This window comes from Corvus hawaiiensis, chromosome 3 (assembly GCF_020740725.1).
Source record: "Corvus hawaiiensis isolate bCorHaw1 chromosome 3, bCorHaw1.pri.cur, whole genome shotgun sequence".
NCBI classification, from domain to species: domain Eukaryota; kingdom Metazoa; phylum Chordata; class Aves; order Passeriformes; family Corvidae; genus Corvus; species Corvus hawaiiensis.
In genome coordinates, this window is record NC_063215.1 from 10,380,386 (window position 1) to 10,396,690 (window position 16,305).

At 42.2% G+C, this 16,305-nt stretch overlaps 2 protein-coding genes across 3 annotated transcripts in view; both read left to right on the top strand.

Annotated features, from left to right (window-relative positions):
• Window positions 1–9,585, top strand: part of WDR35 (WD repeat domain 35) — a 42,595-nt gene extending 33,010 nt beyond the window's left edge. For both annotated transcript variants that reach the window (XM_048297698.1, XM_048297699.1), the window contains 8 exons: window positions 1,594–1,740; window positions 2,842–2,974; window positions 3,624–3,734; window positions 4,849–5,013; window positions 5,966–6,106; window positions 6,897–7,053; window positions 7,660–7,900; window positions 8,855–9,585. In XM_048297698.1, the coding sequence (XP_048153655.1) occupies window positions 1,594–1,740; window positions 2,842–2,974; window positions 3,624–3,734; window positions 4,849–5,013; window positions 5,966–6,106; window positions 6,897–7,053; window positions 7,660–7,900; window positions 8,855–9,005 (1,246 nt within the window). In that variant the 3' untranslated portion in view covers window positions 9,006–9,585. The remainder of the gene's footprint in view (window positions 1–1,593; window positions 1,741–2,841; window positions 2,975–3,623; window positions 3,735–4,848; window positions 5,014–5,965; window positions 6,107–6,896; window positions 7,054–7,659; window positions 7,901–8,854) is intronic.
• Window positions 9,586–10,778: 1,193 nt separating this feature from the next.
• TTC32 (tetratricopeptide repeat domain 32) lies at window positions 10,779–12,383 on the top strand. Its single transcript, XM_048298733.1, has 3 exons — window positions 10,779–10,891; window positions 10,966–11,126; window positions 11,963–12,383. Exons 1-3 carry the CDS (start codon window positions 10,779–10,781, stop codon window positions 12,088–12,090), a joined length of 402 nt encoding a protein of 133 aa, XP_048154690.1. The 3' UTR covers window positions 12,091–12,383.
• The last annotated feature ends 3,922 nt before the right edge of the window (window positions 12,384–16,305 follow it).

Below are 16,305 nucleotides of genomic sequence, written 5' to 3' on the forward strand. Positions count from 1 at the left end.
TAATTTATGTGGTGTTGCTCTTCGTTAGTAGCCAAGTACACATTCTTCTCAATTACATATACAAACAACAGAGTTTGTAATGAACTGTAATCTTTGGAGAGACAAGAGGACTATGGATGAAACTGAAACATTGAAACCAATCAGCGTAATTTTTGCTCAGGAATGAAAACAAACAAAGCAAAATTTTAGTATTGCTGGGAATATAAATTAACACTAAGTAATTAGCTAGAGCACTGTCTCTATTGAAAAAGGATAATGAGAAATCATCAGCAGCAGTTGTGCAGTGTAGCCTGTAGATGGTAGTCAAACATGGAGAAACATGAATCCCTTACGCACACGTGAAATTTTTAAGCTTTGATTAATGGAGCCATGAAAAACAGTAGGGAATTATGGAGGAAAAAATTAGTGACTATTTCATTCTGTAAGAATGAAAGTAAGGGGGACAGGGTGGCAGGCCAGAGGGAGAAGGCAGGAGTTGGGGAGAGTTGCCCAATAGAGCCTGGTAACGAAAACTTCCTTGCATGTCGTTAATTAGTTGATGGCAGTTTGCTGGTCTGGGGATGTGGGCTGCCTCCTGAGCACTTCAGTCACACTGCAACACCCAGTTTTAGATATGGCATATTCCCTTTCACATGGCTGAAGAGAAATTTGGACATAGAATTGCAGAAGTCAAAAACCTGCTTTTTGTTTACTGGTTTCTTCAACAGTAAAGCATCTTATTCTCCAGCTACAAGAATATGGAAATTCTGTATGACCTTATGTGTCTCCTAGAAAACACAACTTGCACAACTAGAAAACTCCTGTAAGGATCTACCATAAATCACAATGAAATAATTATATTTTTCAAATACAATTTTAATGTTTTTAGATAGATGCTCTTATTTATTTGACTTCACTGACTTGCTAGTGCCTTCCTTAATTTACTTGTAAGTTGAGGGTATTTTTAAAAGAAGTGCATAGGTCTCTCCCATTTTTCCATATTTTCTATGCACCTGCAGAATTACTTTTATATGAGGTAATATAGAATTATTCTATTTGGTGGAAAAAACATGCCAGACAGACACACAGTGAGTCATATGTATGCATGAATAATAAAAAGGAAAAACTACTGCTGAGTCCTTTCTCCTTTATCCAAAATCACCCTGAATCTGGAAGAGAAGTCTCTGAAATCCATTTTATTACATCTCAGCTTTAGCCTCCATTATTCATATTCCTTGCTTCTTGGCCTTTCCCCTCATCTTTCTTCTGCTTTTAGCCTTTTGCAGCTGCTGCCATCTCTTGTAGTGGTCAGCAGTGAAAGATACAGAACAGAGTAAGAGGGAACCTGAAGTAATATCAGCCCAACTGTCTCACGCATTTAACCCCTCACACAGGAGTGTGGCTGATAAGAAAGTGCGTATGTATGATATAACCTGTGAGTTCTCTTGAGAATTTGCTTAAATAGAATAGTGTTTGAATTGTAAACAAGTTATCTGGGATCACTCTGATACCTGCAATGCAGGTTAAGAACACAAAAATACTTTTGGATACTTTTCTCAAGATTTTTGTTACCTATTTTGTGTGTTCGACATTTCCCTGCTGTTTTCTGTGAAGAGACCTTGCCATTGGGCTGCGGATCAAACTGGGTGATTGGTTCCGGGTGCTGCAGCTGTTGAAAACGGGCTCGGGGGACTCGGACGACGCCCTCCTGGAACAGGCACACAACGCTATTGGAGACTACTTTGCAGACCGGCAGAAATGGTACATTCTGTAGAGGAACCAGCAGTAAGGAATTGACAAAGGAAATTATTAAATTGATGACAAAACTTAATTTATGAGGAGGGACAGATGTCAGGAAAGTCAGGATGCAATACATTGGATAATTTAGGCGTGATGAGATTTAGTTCAGACCTTTATGGTTCCATGGTATGATAAACAGAGAGCTGTTGATCAGCTACTTAAAAGGTGAAGGTAAAAAAAAAATCTCTGCTTTGCAGAAGTCTGTCTGCTTCAAAAGAAGGGAAGAAAAGAGAAATACCTATACAGTTGTGATATAGAAAGTATTAACAAAAACAAAGTAGGGTTAAAAGTAGGACGGAATTACTTACCATCAGTGAATTTTCTAACAGCTTCAACCCACAAATATTTGAGAAGGTCCAGAATTCTCTATGACCTGGATCTGTCTCCAGCTGCTGCCTAAACTGGGCACCCAAGGAAGATTTTAAGGGCAATGCACACTTGTAATGATATTTCTCCAAAACACATTTTGCAGTCAGCTGCTTACTGAGCCAGAGGCAATGTCTTCATCGCTAATAACTTGAAGGGATTTTTTTAAATGAACTTGTTGCTTTCTAAGCCCATGCCACAGAGTTCCACAGCTGCACTATGTATTGCCATTATCCAAACTATTGTCACAATGCTGAAAACTTGTGATTAGATTTTAAAAGTTGAGTTTTAGGTGCCTTAGGTAATTTTGGAGAATTGCCTTGGAGGTCTTGGTGCTTGTTATAAAATATGGAAGCACAACAGTAAAGCCCTTTCCTGAAAGTTTAGTTGTAAGTTGTCCATTATCTGCTGTGATCTCTGCAGATGTAGGAATATAGCTTTAAGAATTCCTTGACCTCCTAATCTTATGCTAGTCAGAGAATCAATATTGCTACACTCTGAATATAATGATCTGTAAAAATTAAAATTTGTAGTGCATTTTGGAAAAACAGTGAAATTCTAGCTACATGAGCTTTTCCAAGAAAAGTTACCTATTTAAAATGTGATTTTAAATTCACAAATGCAAAAGGCTTACAGAGTTAAAAACATCTCTTGTGTTTATACATCAGAAGCCACCACATTTTTTTGTCTTATTAGGTTAAATGCTGTACAGTACTATGTCCAAGGACAAAACCAGGAACGTTTAGCTGAATGTTACTACATGCTAGAGGATTACCGAGGACTGGAGAACCTGGCTAACTCACTTCCAGAGAATCATAAATTGCTCCCTGTAAGCAAAAAACATCTTTATTTTTCATTGTCTTATACCCAACTATTTCTTTAAAATTTCCCATCTTGGGAGGGTTAAAAATGAGAGAAAGAATGCAGCGTATGACCTATTCACTTAAGTGCAATGGTGTTACTGTGGTATTGATCTCTGGTATTACTGCTGTTTTCATACTCCATCACTCTCCCTTTCCCTTATTGTCCCAGTTCCCCAGAAAGACCTGTCTGACAATACTCTAAAAGCAGGGGAAATAGGTGGGATAGGGTGTGTAGGGTATATAGGTGTACAGGGTATAGGTGTGTATATGTAGCAGGAAATTACCTTCTAAATAATAGCTAATTTAAAACTATGCCATGGTTGATGTAATCCAAAATGCTTGAAAAATGAAAGACATGCTCCTTTAATGCCTTTTTCAGTAAACTAAGACATAGCATTTTCTTTTAACCTCATTGTAATAGCCTTCTTGAATTTAGAAGCAGTAGAGTGTAGCACACTGTTCTAAAGATGCATGGTGCCTTCACAGGATCCATGAAGCAAACAACCCATTCCCCACCCTCTTCGACTAAATTAACCAAATAGGAGTATTGCTGTTGCTGCACAATGTACTAAAAATGTGAAAGTGAATTTAACACAGTGCTGATGCTTTTTGCAGGATATAGCTTACATGTTTGTGAGAGTAGGGATGTGTGAACAAGCTGTGTCAGCCTTTCTGAAATGTAATCAACCAAAGGATGCTGTGGATACCTGTGTGCATCTCAACCAGGTAAAATAAAAGGAGATAATCTGCTTTAGCAATACCAGTTTAACAGTGAGATTTCTATCCTGATGACCAGTTAAATACAAATCCTTGTTAAGTGTCAGATGTTTTGTCATAGTTTCTGGAAAATTCATACTTCGGTGCTTAAGCCAGTTCTCTGAGGTTGAGATTAGACCACTGGAGGGGCAGTGCAAAGCTACATGCAGGGTGTGTGGGCAGCATGCTCAGCATACAGACATCTGTAGCCTCTGGGAAGCTGGGCTGTGCTACCTCCTGATGGAATGGGAGAAGACGGGAGAAGAGATAGATGTTTGTTCTGGATATTTTCCACATCCTCCTCCTTCTTTGTATAGATGCAAATGGATTTGTGATTACATGAGGACGTAGCTGGAAAAAGCTGACCTGGAAATTGATCTGCATGTTTGTAACTAGAGCTGTTTCCTGCTATGACTTAACCTGTGCAAATGTCTGTGTCAACACAAATAAGAGAAAAACTGAGCATGGCTATGAGGAACTTGATGGATGGGAGTGGCAGGACTAGCTAAGGCTGGCTTTATGTGAACAATTTCTTAGTTTATGGATCTGAAGAGCTATTAGGTGTGAGATTCAGTTAAGATTCTCAGTCTTGCCAAACTTTTCATCTGGAGCAAACACAGTAGCCAAACCACTGAAGATCAGGAAAATTCACAGACAAAATGAGGTATATAGAAGGATAAGTGAAGTGTTACTGTGTGCTTTAAGCTTCTGGGTTGAGGTCCTCTTTCAGACATGCTTTTGAGAGTCTGGGTTAAGTAATATCAGAAGTGTTGAAATCCACATGTCCAGCTATGAGCTGCAGTGAAATGATTTTGCAAAGCTTTTATGAAAGCAGAAGCAACTGTTTTATATATGGTTTTGGACAGAAGTCCAGCATTTTTTTCACAAGCCTGCTGCATCACATGATTGGCAATGATGTAAGAATTTGTATTCTCTTGCTTTCTATGTTAATTTTATAGAAGTCTGGTTCAAAATGGTGATGAAATATTGCACACAAATGTTGCAGTCTGTTCATGGATAACCGGTTTGTTCAGAGAGTGTATTTGAAAAAATGAGTTTAATAATTATCTCCTTTCATTTCTAGTGGAATAAAGCTGTGGAGCTTGCTAAAAATCACAATATGAAAGAGATTGGATCATTGCTAGCCAGATATGCAAGTCATTTACTGGAAAAGAATAAAATCCTTGATGCTATAGAACTCTACCGCAAAGCCAATTATTTCTTTGAAGCTGCTAAGCTCATGTTCAAGGTATCGCAGGTTTTATTTTTACGTCAAATAACTGGGTTTTTTGGACTAGCTCTTACTTTTCCATGCTTCTTTTATTCTCTTGGGGTTATTTTAGTTTTAACAATGTCTAGGCTGTAAGCAGATGCCATCATACAGGAGACTGCAAAGATGAACCCAACTCCCAGAGTTCAGGTATCTCTATGTGTAATAGTTACCCTGGGGGTGCTCTGTAGCTAGTGGAAAGGACACTTTGGGGACACAAGCCATCTATTTATTTGGAGACGTTCGCTTCAGTGTGCGATGAACTGCACCTCAGAAAAGGTCCTGATGCCCTGCATTGCCTAGTAAAGGAGTATGGTAGATGGGTCTGGAGTGCAATGTCCATATTAGTTTAGATGTCATGGGAGTTATTTTTATCTCCTTTATTAAAAAAATAGCAATGTCAATAAGTAGAAGTTAAATTTTGGTATTTCTTCAATTAGTTCAATTAGAAATGGCTGTGGTGTGCTTTTAACATAAAGATGTTGCTTAGATTTGGTTTGGCTGCAGAGATTTCTCTTTATAGCTTAAAGTCTGTAGGAGTGATATGTAATTTTTACAGCAAATATTTATAGCAGTATATATATGTTACTTTCAAAAGCCATTCTTCTTTTCTGGGAAAACCACCAGACCTTATTGAAAGCTATGTATGTGTTTAAAAATTGCTATTTTTTAGTTTATTTTTATACTAGGTCAATAGACTTATACATGGTTACACTGATATATCCTTCCTGAGAATCTGGCTTTATATACATGTTAGCTAAATAAATATAGAATAATGTGCATACTCCACTTTGACATTTTCATTTATAGTTCTGTTTGCAGTCTAAATTATTACATTTAAAGGCAGAATCATTTTTTGGCATGGTTTCCTAGGTTTGTACAAGCATGCAATTGTCCAAGAGAATTAAATCCCTTTGTTGTGTTTTTTAAGATTGCAGATGAAGAGTCAAAGAAAAGAACGAAGCCTTTGCGAGTTAAAAAGCTTTATGTGCTATCAGCCTTACTTATGGAACAGTGTCATGAACAAATGCAAAATGCACAAAGGGGAAAAGTTAAAGAGAAAAGTTCAGAGGTAGTGTCTTTTTTTTTTTTCCCCTTTCTGAATTCTGGTATCTGATAGCTAATCAGAATAAAGCAAGCCATCTTCATGGGAGCCTATAATGTTTTTTTAATAACCCTTTTCCCTCCTAAGAACAAAGCTTTCCTTAAAGCAAGTCCCCCATGAAAACATATTGTTTTAAGTATTATTTTAAAACATTTAAATCATATGTATTAGCAGATAGTTTTCTTCCTAAGTTTAATGTGTTTTTCTTAATGTTTTCACTATAACAATGAAAACCATACTAAGAAACTCTGGACTTTTTTCTTCCTGCAAGACTCTCATGTCATTTAGGAGTAAGTATTGATCCCACAGGGTGATCTGTGATTAGATTAAGCTATGTTGCCTGTAATTCAGCAGAGAGATGACTCCAGATATGGGGGAAGCAAATGGAAGAATTTTTTTTCTCTGCTCACACGTTCATCTTCATATGCACAAATGAAATAGTTTAAACAAAGTTTTAAGAGCTCTGGTGTTGAAATGCAGTATTAATCCAAACTATGAACCAGTCTGCAGATGTGCACAAAATATATTTGTACACACACGTATATGATATTTATCTTTGAAAATCTGCACCATATGTTGTGCCTGTGCTCTGTACAGAATGCCTGACAATGTTCACTGTAGGTCCATTTGTAGTTCTCCTACTTAACACGGACAGTGGTGTAATCACCAAGTATAGAAAAGCTGTTTTTGTATATCCCCATTTCCTGCTGTATCTGTTTCATATAAAAAATTACTTGTGATACTGGTTTGTTTTCAGAGTGCTTCAGCTTTGGCTGGTTTGCTGGAAGAAGATGTTCTTTCTTCAACGAATCGCTTTGCAGACAACGCTTGGCGAGGAGCTGAGGCTTACCACTTTTTCATACTTGCACAAAAACAGCTCTACAAAGGTTCTGTAGATGCAGCACTTAAAACAGGTAAGAATTAATTTTCAACACTGTAAAGACAGCACGTAACTTCATTTATAGCTGCCACACTTTTCAGTTCTTAATAAATCCATGTAGTTTAAACCAAAACCATATAATGAATTGAATATGGCTGCAGTCACAATACCTGGAAAGGACTTTGCTGAAGAAAATGAAAATCTTTCCAAATATTACCTGGTAAATTGGTCAGTCTCTGCAGATGTTCTGCTGACTGTTTTGTTTCTTTCCTTAAATTATAAGGCATACCTGAATTTACATCAGACCTCCTTCATAAAAAATCTGTGGGAATTAGAGAACCAAATAGTGTCTTGTACTTTGTCCAAATAGTGAAGATTTCAAATCTTTCTAATATTTTTAAAGCAAACCAACCAACCAACTAAAATAAAGTGTTTCAAGACGACACTTCAATTTCCCAGTCAAATCTCCTTAATGTTTTTTTAGAGCAATGTTTCATAGTAATGTCAATAAAAAACTGTGGTTCATTTTGTCCAATTTCTAGGATTAATGCTGTCTACTAGTAGCAACTATTTCATACAGATGTTTGCACTTCTCAGATATGTAAAAATTTCCTTGGATTTATTTTTTTCATTTTTTTAGCTCTTCATCTGCGAGATTATGAAGACATTATCCCTGCAGTTGAAATCTATTCCCTTTTGGCACTCTGTGCATGTGCAAACAGAGAATTTGATACTTGTTCAAAAGCCTTTGTTAAACTAGAATCCTTGGAAACTCTTAAGCCAGAGCAGAGGCAACAGTATGAAGACCTTGCTCTAGAGATATTCACAAGATATAGTCCAAAGTGTAACAAAAAACCTGACCTGGATGCTGTTCTTGAGAGGTGGGTTTATTTTTACATGATACTAAAATAATACTCTCATTTTTTTCTGCTGTTCTCTGTATTTTAGGTTTTATCAGGTTTTGTGTATGAGTAAATTAAGTAAGTGCTTTGCTGCTTAAACCAACTATCAGGCAAGAAGAAGGTGTTAGCCAGTTTGGAGGAAGGTAATACAGCACTATGTTGTTTAGGAAAATAGACACTGACTGCATTTGAGGAACTGGGCATAGAGATGTAACTTCATCCTAATTTGAAATGCAGGTAGACAAAGCACAGGAGTTTTAGGGCTTTGGTACTGTGTCATGTGACATTAAAGTAAGAATGTTAGTGTTTGCATCACCATGGTGGTGTGATGCAAGTATCAACAAGGGAATGTTTAACCATTATTAACTAACAGGTCTCCAGTGTTTTGTGAATTACCTAAATCTACTTGGTGTGAAAAGGTCAGTATGTGAAGTGGAAAAATTAGTATGAAGGGCACATTTAAGGGTAAGTCCTTGGAGTGGCTGTACCCACAACAGTGTCTTTGACATGTTTCCTACTACAAGGATGGAACTTGTAAATATGGAAATCAATTGTGAATCAATTTTCTTTCAGCAAACAGGATTTTAACCTGTCTTGATTGATCCTACTGTGCAGCTGTACAGAATCTCACTAGCAGCTGTCAAGTTTACCCTTCAGACTTCAGAGGAAGGAGTATAATGGCAGGGCAGGTGTCTAATCACACTTCACCTTTATATGGCCTTCACTGCTTCTTTTCACCCCACCTCTTGGATCTGCTGCTCCTGATTTGTTGACTGTATGGTTCTGGGGGTGGGCATTCTCTGGTGCGAGGATTTACATGGTTAAGTGAACAGTGAAATGTTACATGAGCTAATGACTTCTAATCAACAATTGGTGCACCACATTTTTATTCTTTCAGCTTTATTTACTCTTTTTTTTTTCTGTTTTTAATAGTGGAGATGGTAAAATTCCTGTATGTGTTGCAACAGGAGCCCCTATCCTGGAGTATCAATTCTGGATGTGCAGTGTGTGTAAGCACTGCATGAAAACCAAAGAAGCAGAACATTATAAAGCCTGTCCTCTGTGCCACAGCGCAGGAAGCTGAGGAAAAAGACTGTGTAGCCGCATTTATGACTGCTAAAAACAGCCTGTAAAATGTTACTGTGTTTTGAAATACAGCTCAGGTACTGTATTGTAGCAGTTAGTGCTGCTATTAGAGCAACATTACAAAAAAAAAACAAACCAAAACCAAGACAGAAAACCACAAGAGAAACCTTTAGTGGTTCCATTTGTCTGAAAATATTACCATGCAAATAGACTTCATTTTTTGCTACACTTTAAAAAAAAGATTTAAGGTAAAAGCATTCTTTTTGTAGACTGAGCCTAGTTTCAAAACTTTGTGAGCTGAATATGGGTTCATATCAATATGTTTTACTCTGAGCAGGCTCCATTTTTTTGTCTCTCTAGTTCCATTGGAAATTACTGGGTTTTCTCAGAATTCAGTTTTTTGAAAGAAGTGATTCCTGAGTTGAAATAATGTCACAATAATTTTGATAATATTACCATGTATGTTTTTGTACTACTGTTTAAGGTTACTAGAGTGATGATACTAGTGTACTGGTTTCTTTTTCTCCAGCCAAGAGTATTGAAACCCACCATAGCAATAAAGGGCTTGAAAACACTCAGCAGTCAGTGTGTCAGTCTGGTTCCTGAGCTTGGGTGATATCATCTTCAACAGGTTAAGGAAACCTCCATGAACCTGCAAACTGGAACCTGGCATTTTTCATGTAGCTTGAGAGAGCAGCCTGCATCTGTTGAGCTTAAGTGTCACCCTTGTTACACACAAAGGTCCAAGGAACGATGTCTCACTGTCCTACCGTACTGCTGGTTAAGCCTCTGCTCTGGCAGTGCTGCAGGGCCTTGATGCACAGGATGAGCTCTCCCCAGGACCAGCCAGCACTCGGCTGCCTGGCAAGAGCCATGAGCTGTGACGCTCCCATTGTGCATTGGCACGTTTCCGAGAGGAGAGTGTGAGACCTCGTCTGTGCTCTCACCTTAACTTAAGCCAGGTGAAGATAGAATCACAGAGTACTACAACGGCCTGGGTTGGAAGGGACCTTAAAGACCCATCTTGTTTTGAGCCCTCTGCCCTGGCCTGGGACACCTTCCACTAGACCAGGTAGCTCAAAGGCCATCTGACCTGTTCTTGAACACTTCCAGGGATGGGGCAGCCACAGCTTTTGGGGGCAACCTGTTACCACCCTCACACAAAACAATTTCTTCCGTATGTTTAATCTGAACCTTCCCTCCTTCAGCTTAAAGCCATTCTCCCTTGTCCTATCCCTTTATGCCCTTGTAAACAGTCCTTCTCCAGTTCTCTTAGAGCCCCTTTAGGTACTGGGAGGTGCTCTAAGGTCTCCACAGAGCCTTCTCCAGGCTGAGCAACCCCACCCCTCCCAGCCTTTCTCCCGAGGAGCGGTGCTCCAGCTCCCTGATCCTCTTGGCCTGCTCTGGCCTCGCTGCACCAGGTCCTTGTCGTGCCTGTGCTGCGGCCCCAGAGCTGGACGCTGCATTGCAGGCGGGGCTCTCACGAGAGGAGAGGAGCAGGCACCTCCCTGGCCCCGCTGGTTATCACTGAGAGCACCAGCACGTTTCTGTGTTGGCGGTGCGCGCGTCCGCGCGTCCCGCCGTGCGCGCGTCCCGCCGTGCGCGCGTCCCGCCGTGCGCGCGTCCCCCCGTGCGCGCGTCCTCCCGTGCGCGCGTCCCGCCGTGCGCGCAGCTCCCTCCGCCCCAGCGCCGTCCCTCACGAGGCCGCGCGGCTCCCGCGCCGCCGTGCCCGTGACGTCAGGGCGCGCCCGCCCCGCGTGACGTCAGCGCGATGGCGGGCGAGGCGGCGGCGCTGCTGGCGGCGGCGCGGGCGGAGCTGCGGGCGCGGCGGCTCTCGGCGGCCGAGGAGCTCTTGAGCCGCTTCATCGCCCGCAGCCCCCCGGGGTAACGCCGGGGCCGGGGAGCGGGGCGGGCGCGCCGGGCGGGCCCCCGCTAACGCCGCTCTTCCGTCCCCGCAGCGCCCGCAGCGACCTCGCCACGGCGCTCAACGAGCGCGGGCAGGCGCGGTACTTGCGCGTGGAGTTCGCCGCCGCCGTGCAGGACTTCACGGCCGCCATCGAGTGCCAGCCCGGCTTCGAGGTGCCCTACTACAACCGCGGGCTGGTGCGCTACCGGCTGGGTACGAGCCGGGGCGGGGCGGGGCAGCGCGAGCCGGGCGGCCCCGGGCCGCGGGCAGGGACACCCGCCTGGCACTGGCGGGACAGGGGCGGGCATCGCTCCGGGACACGCGGGACACGCGTTCCCAGCAGCGACAGCACCTCTAGCTGCTGCCTGCCCCGTGTGTGCAGTTACACCCCCCTGTTCCTAGGTGTGCTGCTGAGTCTCTCGAAACGATGCTATTCCGTGGAAAATGGGAGGAAAGGTGCAGTTTGACTTGTGGGAAAATTTGCACTGGGGTAAATAAAGCCAGTTCCAAACACCACCATTAAACCTGAGATAAATCGTCTCCCAAGCAGCTGTAGCTGCAGTGAGTGTGGCCTTCTCAACTTCCAGTGGGCTGCCGGTGACTCTGGGGAATTCCCTGCCCTGTTTTTGATGATGCTGTAAGAAAGTGACAGCCCTGTGCCTTTTGTTGGAGCTTGGCCGTTGCAGAGGTTGAGGGACTGGAGAACGGAGCCAGACCATGGGGCACCAGCTGGAAGCTCTCTGCCTGTGTGCCAGCTTTAAGGCAGCCTCATTATTGGTGTGGGCCTTTTGTCTCCTTCTCTTGGAATAAACTGGCTGAATTGAGCCTTAAGTCCGTTTGAGGTTCAAAAATACATATTCTGATTCTCAGTGTGAAACGCTTTGACTCCCACTTGGGCCTGTGGGGAATCCAAATGTAGTGGGTCCAGTAAGTAGCTGCTACTTTTTGTTGGTGAAACTATTTGGAGGTGTTCTTGAGTTGTGGTTTGTGAGTGTGAGCAGTTACAGAAAGATAATTTTACTTTTTTTTCTTTTTTTTTTTTGGGACAGGAGACTTTGATGAGGCCATGAAAGATTTCAGAAAAGTATTAGAGTTAAACCCCCAGTTTGAAGATGCTGCATTGAGTCTAAAACAGGCTATTCTTGATAAAGAAGAAAAACAGAAGCGGGGTTATTGAAAATTCAGGTAGTGATGTGATGTGAAAGTGTTCCACTAAACGTGATGTTTGTCATTGATGGATGAAACACAAGATCATCTGTTATGACCTGTTGAAGAACTTCATTCTTGGGTAAATAAGTTAAAAATTGATTATGATTGCAAAATAAACTGGGTTTTGGATATTTTTAGTCTTGAGGGAAAGTATAATGTTGATCTCTGTGAGACGCATGTACAGATTTTGTACAGAAATAGTTCGTAGTTCTGTAAAAAATGTATTGGCCAGATTAATTGAAAATAAAAGATGAACATGTACTTTTTATCTCATGATTGTCTGCAAATAGTTTACTGTAGAGAATATTCACAGGAGGAATTGTCGTTTTCTCTTTCTTATTGAAGAGATCAATTCCCTGAAAAATACTGTGTGAAATCCATCTGATGGAACTGGCTGGGAATACCCAGGCAGCTTCATTTCTCACATGGTAGGAGGGACCATTACTGAAACCTGTGAATCTTCAGGCAGAAACTCCCTTGCATGTTCATACTCTCAGATTGCCTACATGAGCATTAGGATTTTGTTTTTTAAATAAAATTATACAAGTGACATTTCTGCTTCTTAACGGTGAGTTCCTCCATGGATGATCCCGGAGCCTGCACAAGCACAGGGCTCACTGAAGATGGTGGGACCCTTTGGGTGAGTCATGAGAGCAGACTGGAGCCTTTGGATATCCTTCCCAGCAGCCTCACCGAGATCACTTTCAGCTTTGGGATGAAACTGCAACAGCCACAATGAGCAAATTTGAAACAGGGCTGAGGAAATGCTGCATTTACCTCTCATGCTCCTGACACTTGACTGCAGCCATTTGAAGTTACAGAAATAAGATGCATGATACCAGGATGTGACCATTGACAGTTTGGGAAATAAGCAATGACCATTTTTTTTCCCCCTCAGAAGTCTTAATTTTGGACTTGATATATTAAGCACATGCTTTGCTACCATTTATCGTGCTCTTCTGTCTCCAAAACAACACAGATAATGCAATGACTTGACACACTTCATGCCACCTCAGTCTTAAAAATTGAGAAATCCTACCAGCTTCTGGTTGATGGTGAGAAGGTGAGCTAGAACTAAACATGTTCCTGACTGACCATGCCAAGGCAATTAAAAAACCAGTAATGAATAGTTGAATGTGACTTACGAACTTTTACTGTGAGAAGAGAGATCACAGATGTGGTTCTGCACAGAACACTTTAAATGACAGGCTATAGATCAAAATATTAACAGTCAATAAGTATTTTAGAAAACAAAGATGCTAGAGATAATATTCCAGCTTGTCTTGTTTTGTGAATGTTGCTTAATTACTTCTCCTGCAGTTGTTGGCACAGAAATACTACACTGGGCTGGGAGTAATTGCCAGTTCTCCACAGTATTTCCTTGTCTCTCCTGTGAAAGGATGAACTGTCATCATGTATTTCAGCATAATCTGGAATTCTTTCAAGGTAATTTTGGCCAGTAGGGCTTTCACATTTTCCCCTTTCACATGCACACGAGTCACTCACTTAGTTCTCTGGCTTTCAGGTTTTCAGCTTGAAGTTATTAAATAGCTCTGCTGGTTTCAGCTGGGGTAGAGTTAGTTTTCTTCACAGTGGCTGGTATGGAGCTGTGTTTTGGGTTTGTGCCAAACATAGACCTGATAATATGGAGATGTTTTTGTTATTCCTGAGCCGGGCTTACACAGAGCCAAGACCTTTTCTGATTTTTGTACTGCCATCCTGGTGAGGAAGTTGGAGATGCCTGCGAGGCTGGGAGGAGACACAGCGGGGACAGGTGACCCAAACTGACCAAAGGGGTATTCCACACCATAGGGCATCATTCTCAGTATATAAAGTATACAAAAAAACCCCAAAACTCAGAGAGGAGGATGTATTTAGTAACTCCCCTTATCCTGCAAAGTTTCCTCTTTGTAAAAGTTTAAGAATTAAAAGCTTAATGGAGAATAATAAAATCTTTTTATGTAATGTTTTGTGAAATTCAGGCAACCTCTCAGCCTGTAAAAGGAGCAGGGTTGTGTGCTTTGGATGCTTTGCAGTGTGAGGTGCTGTAGCTTTATACAGGGCTTTAGGGGTTGTCTTTGCGCAAGAATTCCACACCTCTGTGGAGCTCCTGGGTCAGTCCTGCCCATTCTACTGCCCTTGTCAAAGTCATGGGGCTGTACCGAAAGTCCAACAGGTGGTTGCTGCTAATGCACTGTGACTCTCTTTACTCTGGCCAGAAATGTTTCAGATATAATAATTCTCAGCTGCTTTGCCAAGGTTTCCTACCTATAAAGCTACTCTCCCAAACCCTTGACTTTCCTTCCACAGCTGTCACTGGCAGCCCCTCTGTTTGGCTTATTCCCCGTAGCCAGGGTTAATTTGGCAGTGAGTAACTGTTCTCACCTGATGATTTACCTCTAAACTTACAAAAACCCCTGTGAGTTCCATAATACGTTACAAAGAATAACATCCCTACCTTACAGAGCAAGGCAAAGAGTAACATCATCACCCTGTGTTTTCCCTAGGACTCTATTTGTCCTACTGAAATACGGGAGGAGGAGTTGTCACACAACTCTCGGTGTTGCAAGGCCTTTCCCTTGCTTTTGCAGAAAGGTGGGAAAACCTGACAACGCCAAGGTGAGCAGGGCACTGAGCAATGTTGGAAGGCTTTTGTGCACGTTTGGTGTGAGTGCAGCATGGGGAACAAGGAGAGCCTTTCCCAATGGAAAAGCTGTGGCACACTGAAGGCAAAGGGTTTGGTTGTCAAGTACCCAGAATATGTCCGTCTTCCACATGTCTGCCTTCCGAGTGAGCTACAGAGGTTAAGTCAGCATGAAAAGCCTGAAACTCTTGGCCTGTTACAAGTGAGGGCTGCACTGTGCACTTCTCATCTAGGAGGTAACCTTGTTAAAAAGTGACTGAGGAGAGAAAGGTGCACTATCCCAGATTTGTGGGGATTGAACACCTCTACCTCAGTCAAGCTCAGCTATGCAGGTCATGCTCTCTGTTGCCTGTCAGGAGGGGAAGGATTCAGAAAAGCAAAAGCAATGTTCAAAATTGAAGATTGCTAGTGGAAGGATAATATCCACTATTCTTTTATGTCAGCAGATTACTGTTCATTTGCCTCATCCTTTTAACAGAGGCAGGAGCTGGATCAGCGGAACAGATTTGACCCCAGCCAATGGCTTTCATGCAGAATGAAACGTCTGATTGCTTTTTATGAAAAACGTTTGCTGAGAGATCTGGTCAAGTTGGAGGCCCCACTTCCAGCATGTTGGGACTGTTTGAGCTGAACACTGGTCTGTTTCCGAAGATTATTTCCAAGACTCTCCTCGTAGGATCCCTTTAGTGCATGAGCAGGGATTGGATGCAGTCCAGAGCATCGCTTCCTACAGCTCGTGATGATCACGTTTTTCATCACTCATGTCTGTGTTGTACAATGAGCATTTGAAATGGGCTTGAAGGATATCCTTGTCTCCCAGCAAGGAACAGCTGCTCCAGCTGTGTCCCAGGCTTCACAACAGTAGTTTCAACCTGACTCCTGTTGCTACAGAAGGCTGATGAGTGCTTTCCAGGCTGGGGACTCCCCACCACGGGGACTCTGGTGTGCCTCTCTCTGTGCATTTAAAATAACTTTCCAGTTCCTTTTCTCCACATTGGCTGAATAATGAAGGCTTGTTCAGCTACAGTGGTATGACCAGAGTGGTTCCTGAAAGCTAATTCAAGGAACCACTTAAGCCCATGGGCCTGAAAACAGCAATCTAGGACAGGAGTTAGGTGCTGGAAGTTCCACCTGCAACACCTGAGAAGTAGGAATAATCCCAGGAGAGCGTAGGTGCAGAGCAATACACCCGTGCAATAGCGTGGCTGAACCACACCTTGGGAAAGACCCTCAGATGTGAACAGGGAATGCTTAACTCTAACACACTGTGAGATTCAGTGTCAAAATCATCATCCACACCATGAACAGCAACCAAGGTAGGAGAAAGACACCAAGTATGTGGAATTGCTCTGGCTTGTCTATGGGAAGGTGGAAACCTGAAATGGCTGTTGAAATGGGGAAGCAAGTCTGTCTCCCCTTCTCCATCTCCCTTCCAACATATGTGGAAGAGAAAGGTCTCCTCATCTGTCAGGGTATGGAATGCTGCTGGACCCATTCCTGGTTTTCCAGGGAAAAAGGGGGGAATCTGGGATATCCCAC

Coding starts and splice junctions, on each gene's coding strand:
- TTC32 (XM_048298733.1), top strand. CDS start 10,779: ATGGCGGGCGAGGCGGCGGCGCTGCTGGCGGCGGCGCGGGCGGAGCTG. Junction 10,892..10,965: donor ATCGCCCGCAGCCCCCCGGG/GTAACGCCGGGG, acceptor CCGTCCCCGCAG/CGCCCGCAGCGACCTCGCCA. Junction 11,127..11,962: donor GCTGGTGCGCTACCGGCTGG/GTACGAGCCGGG, acceptor TTTTTGGGACAG/GAGACTTTGATGAGGCCATG.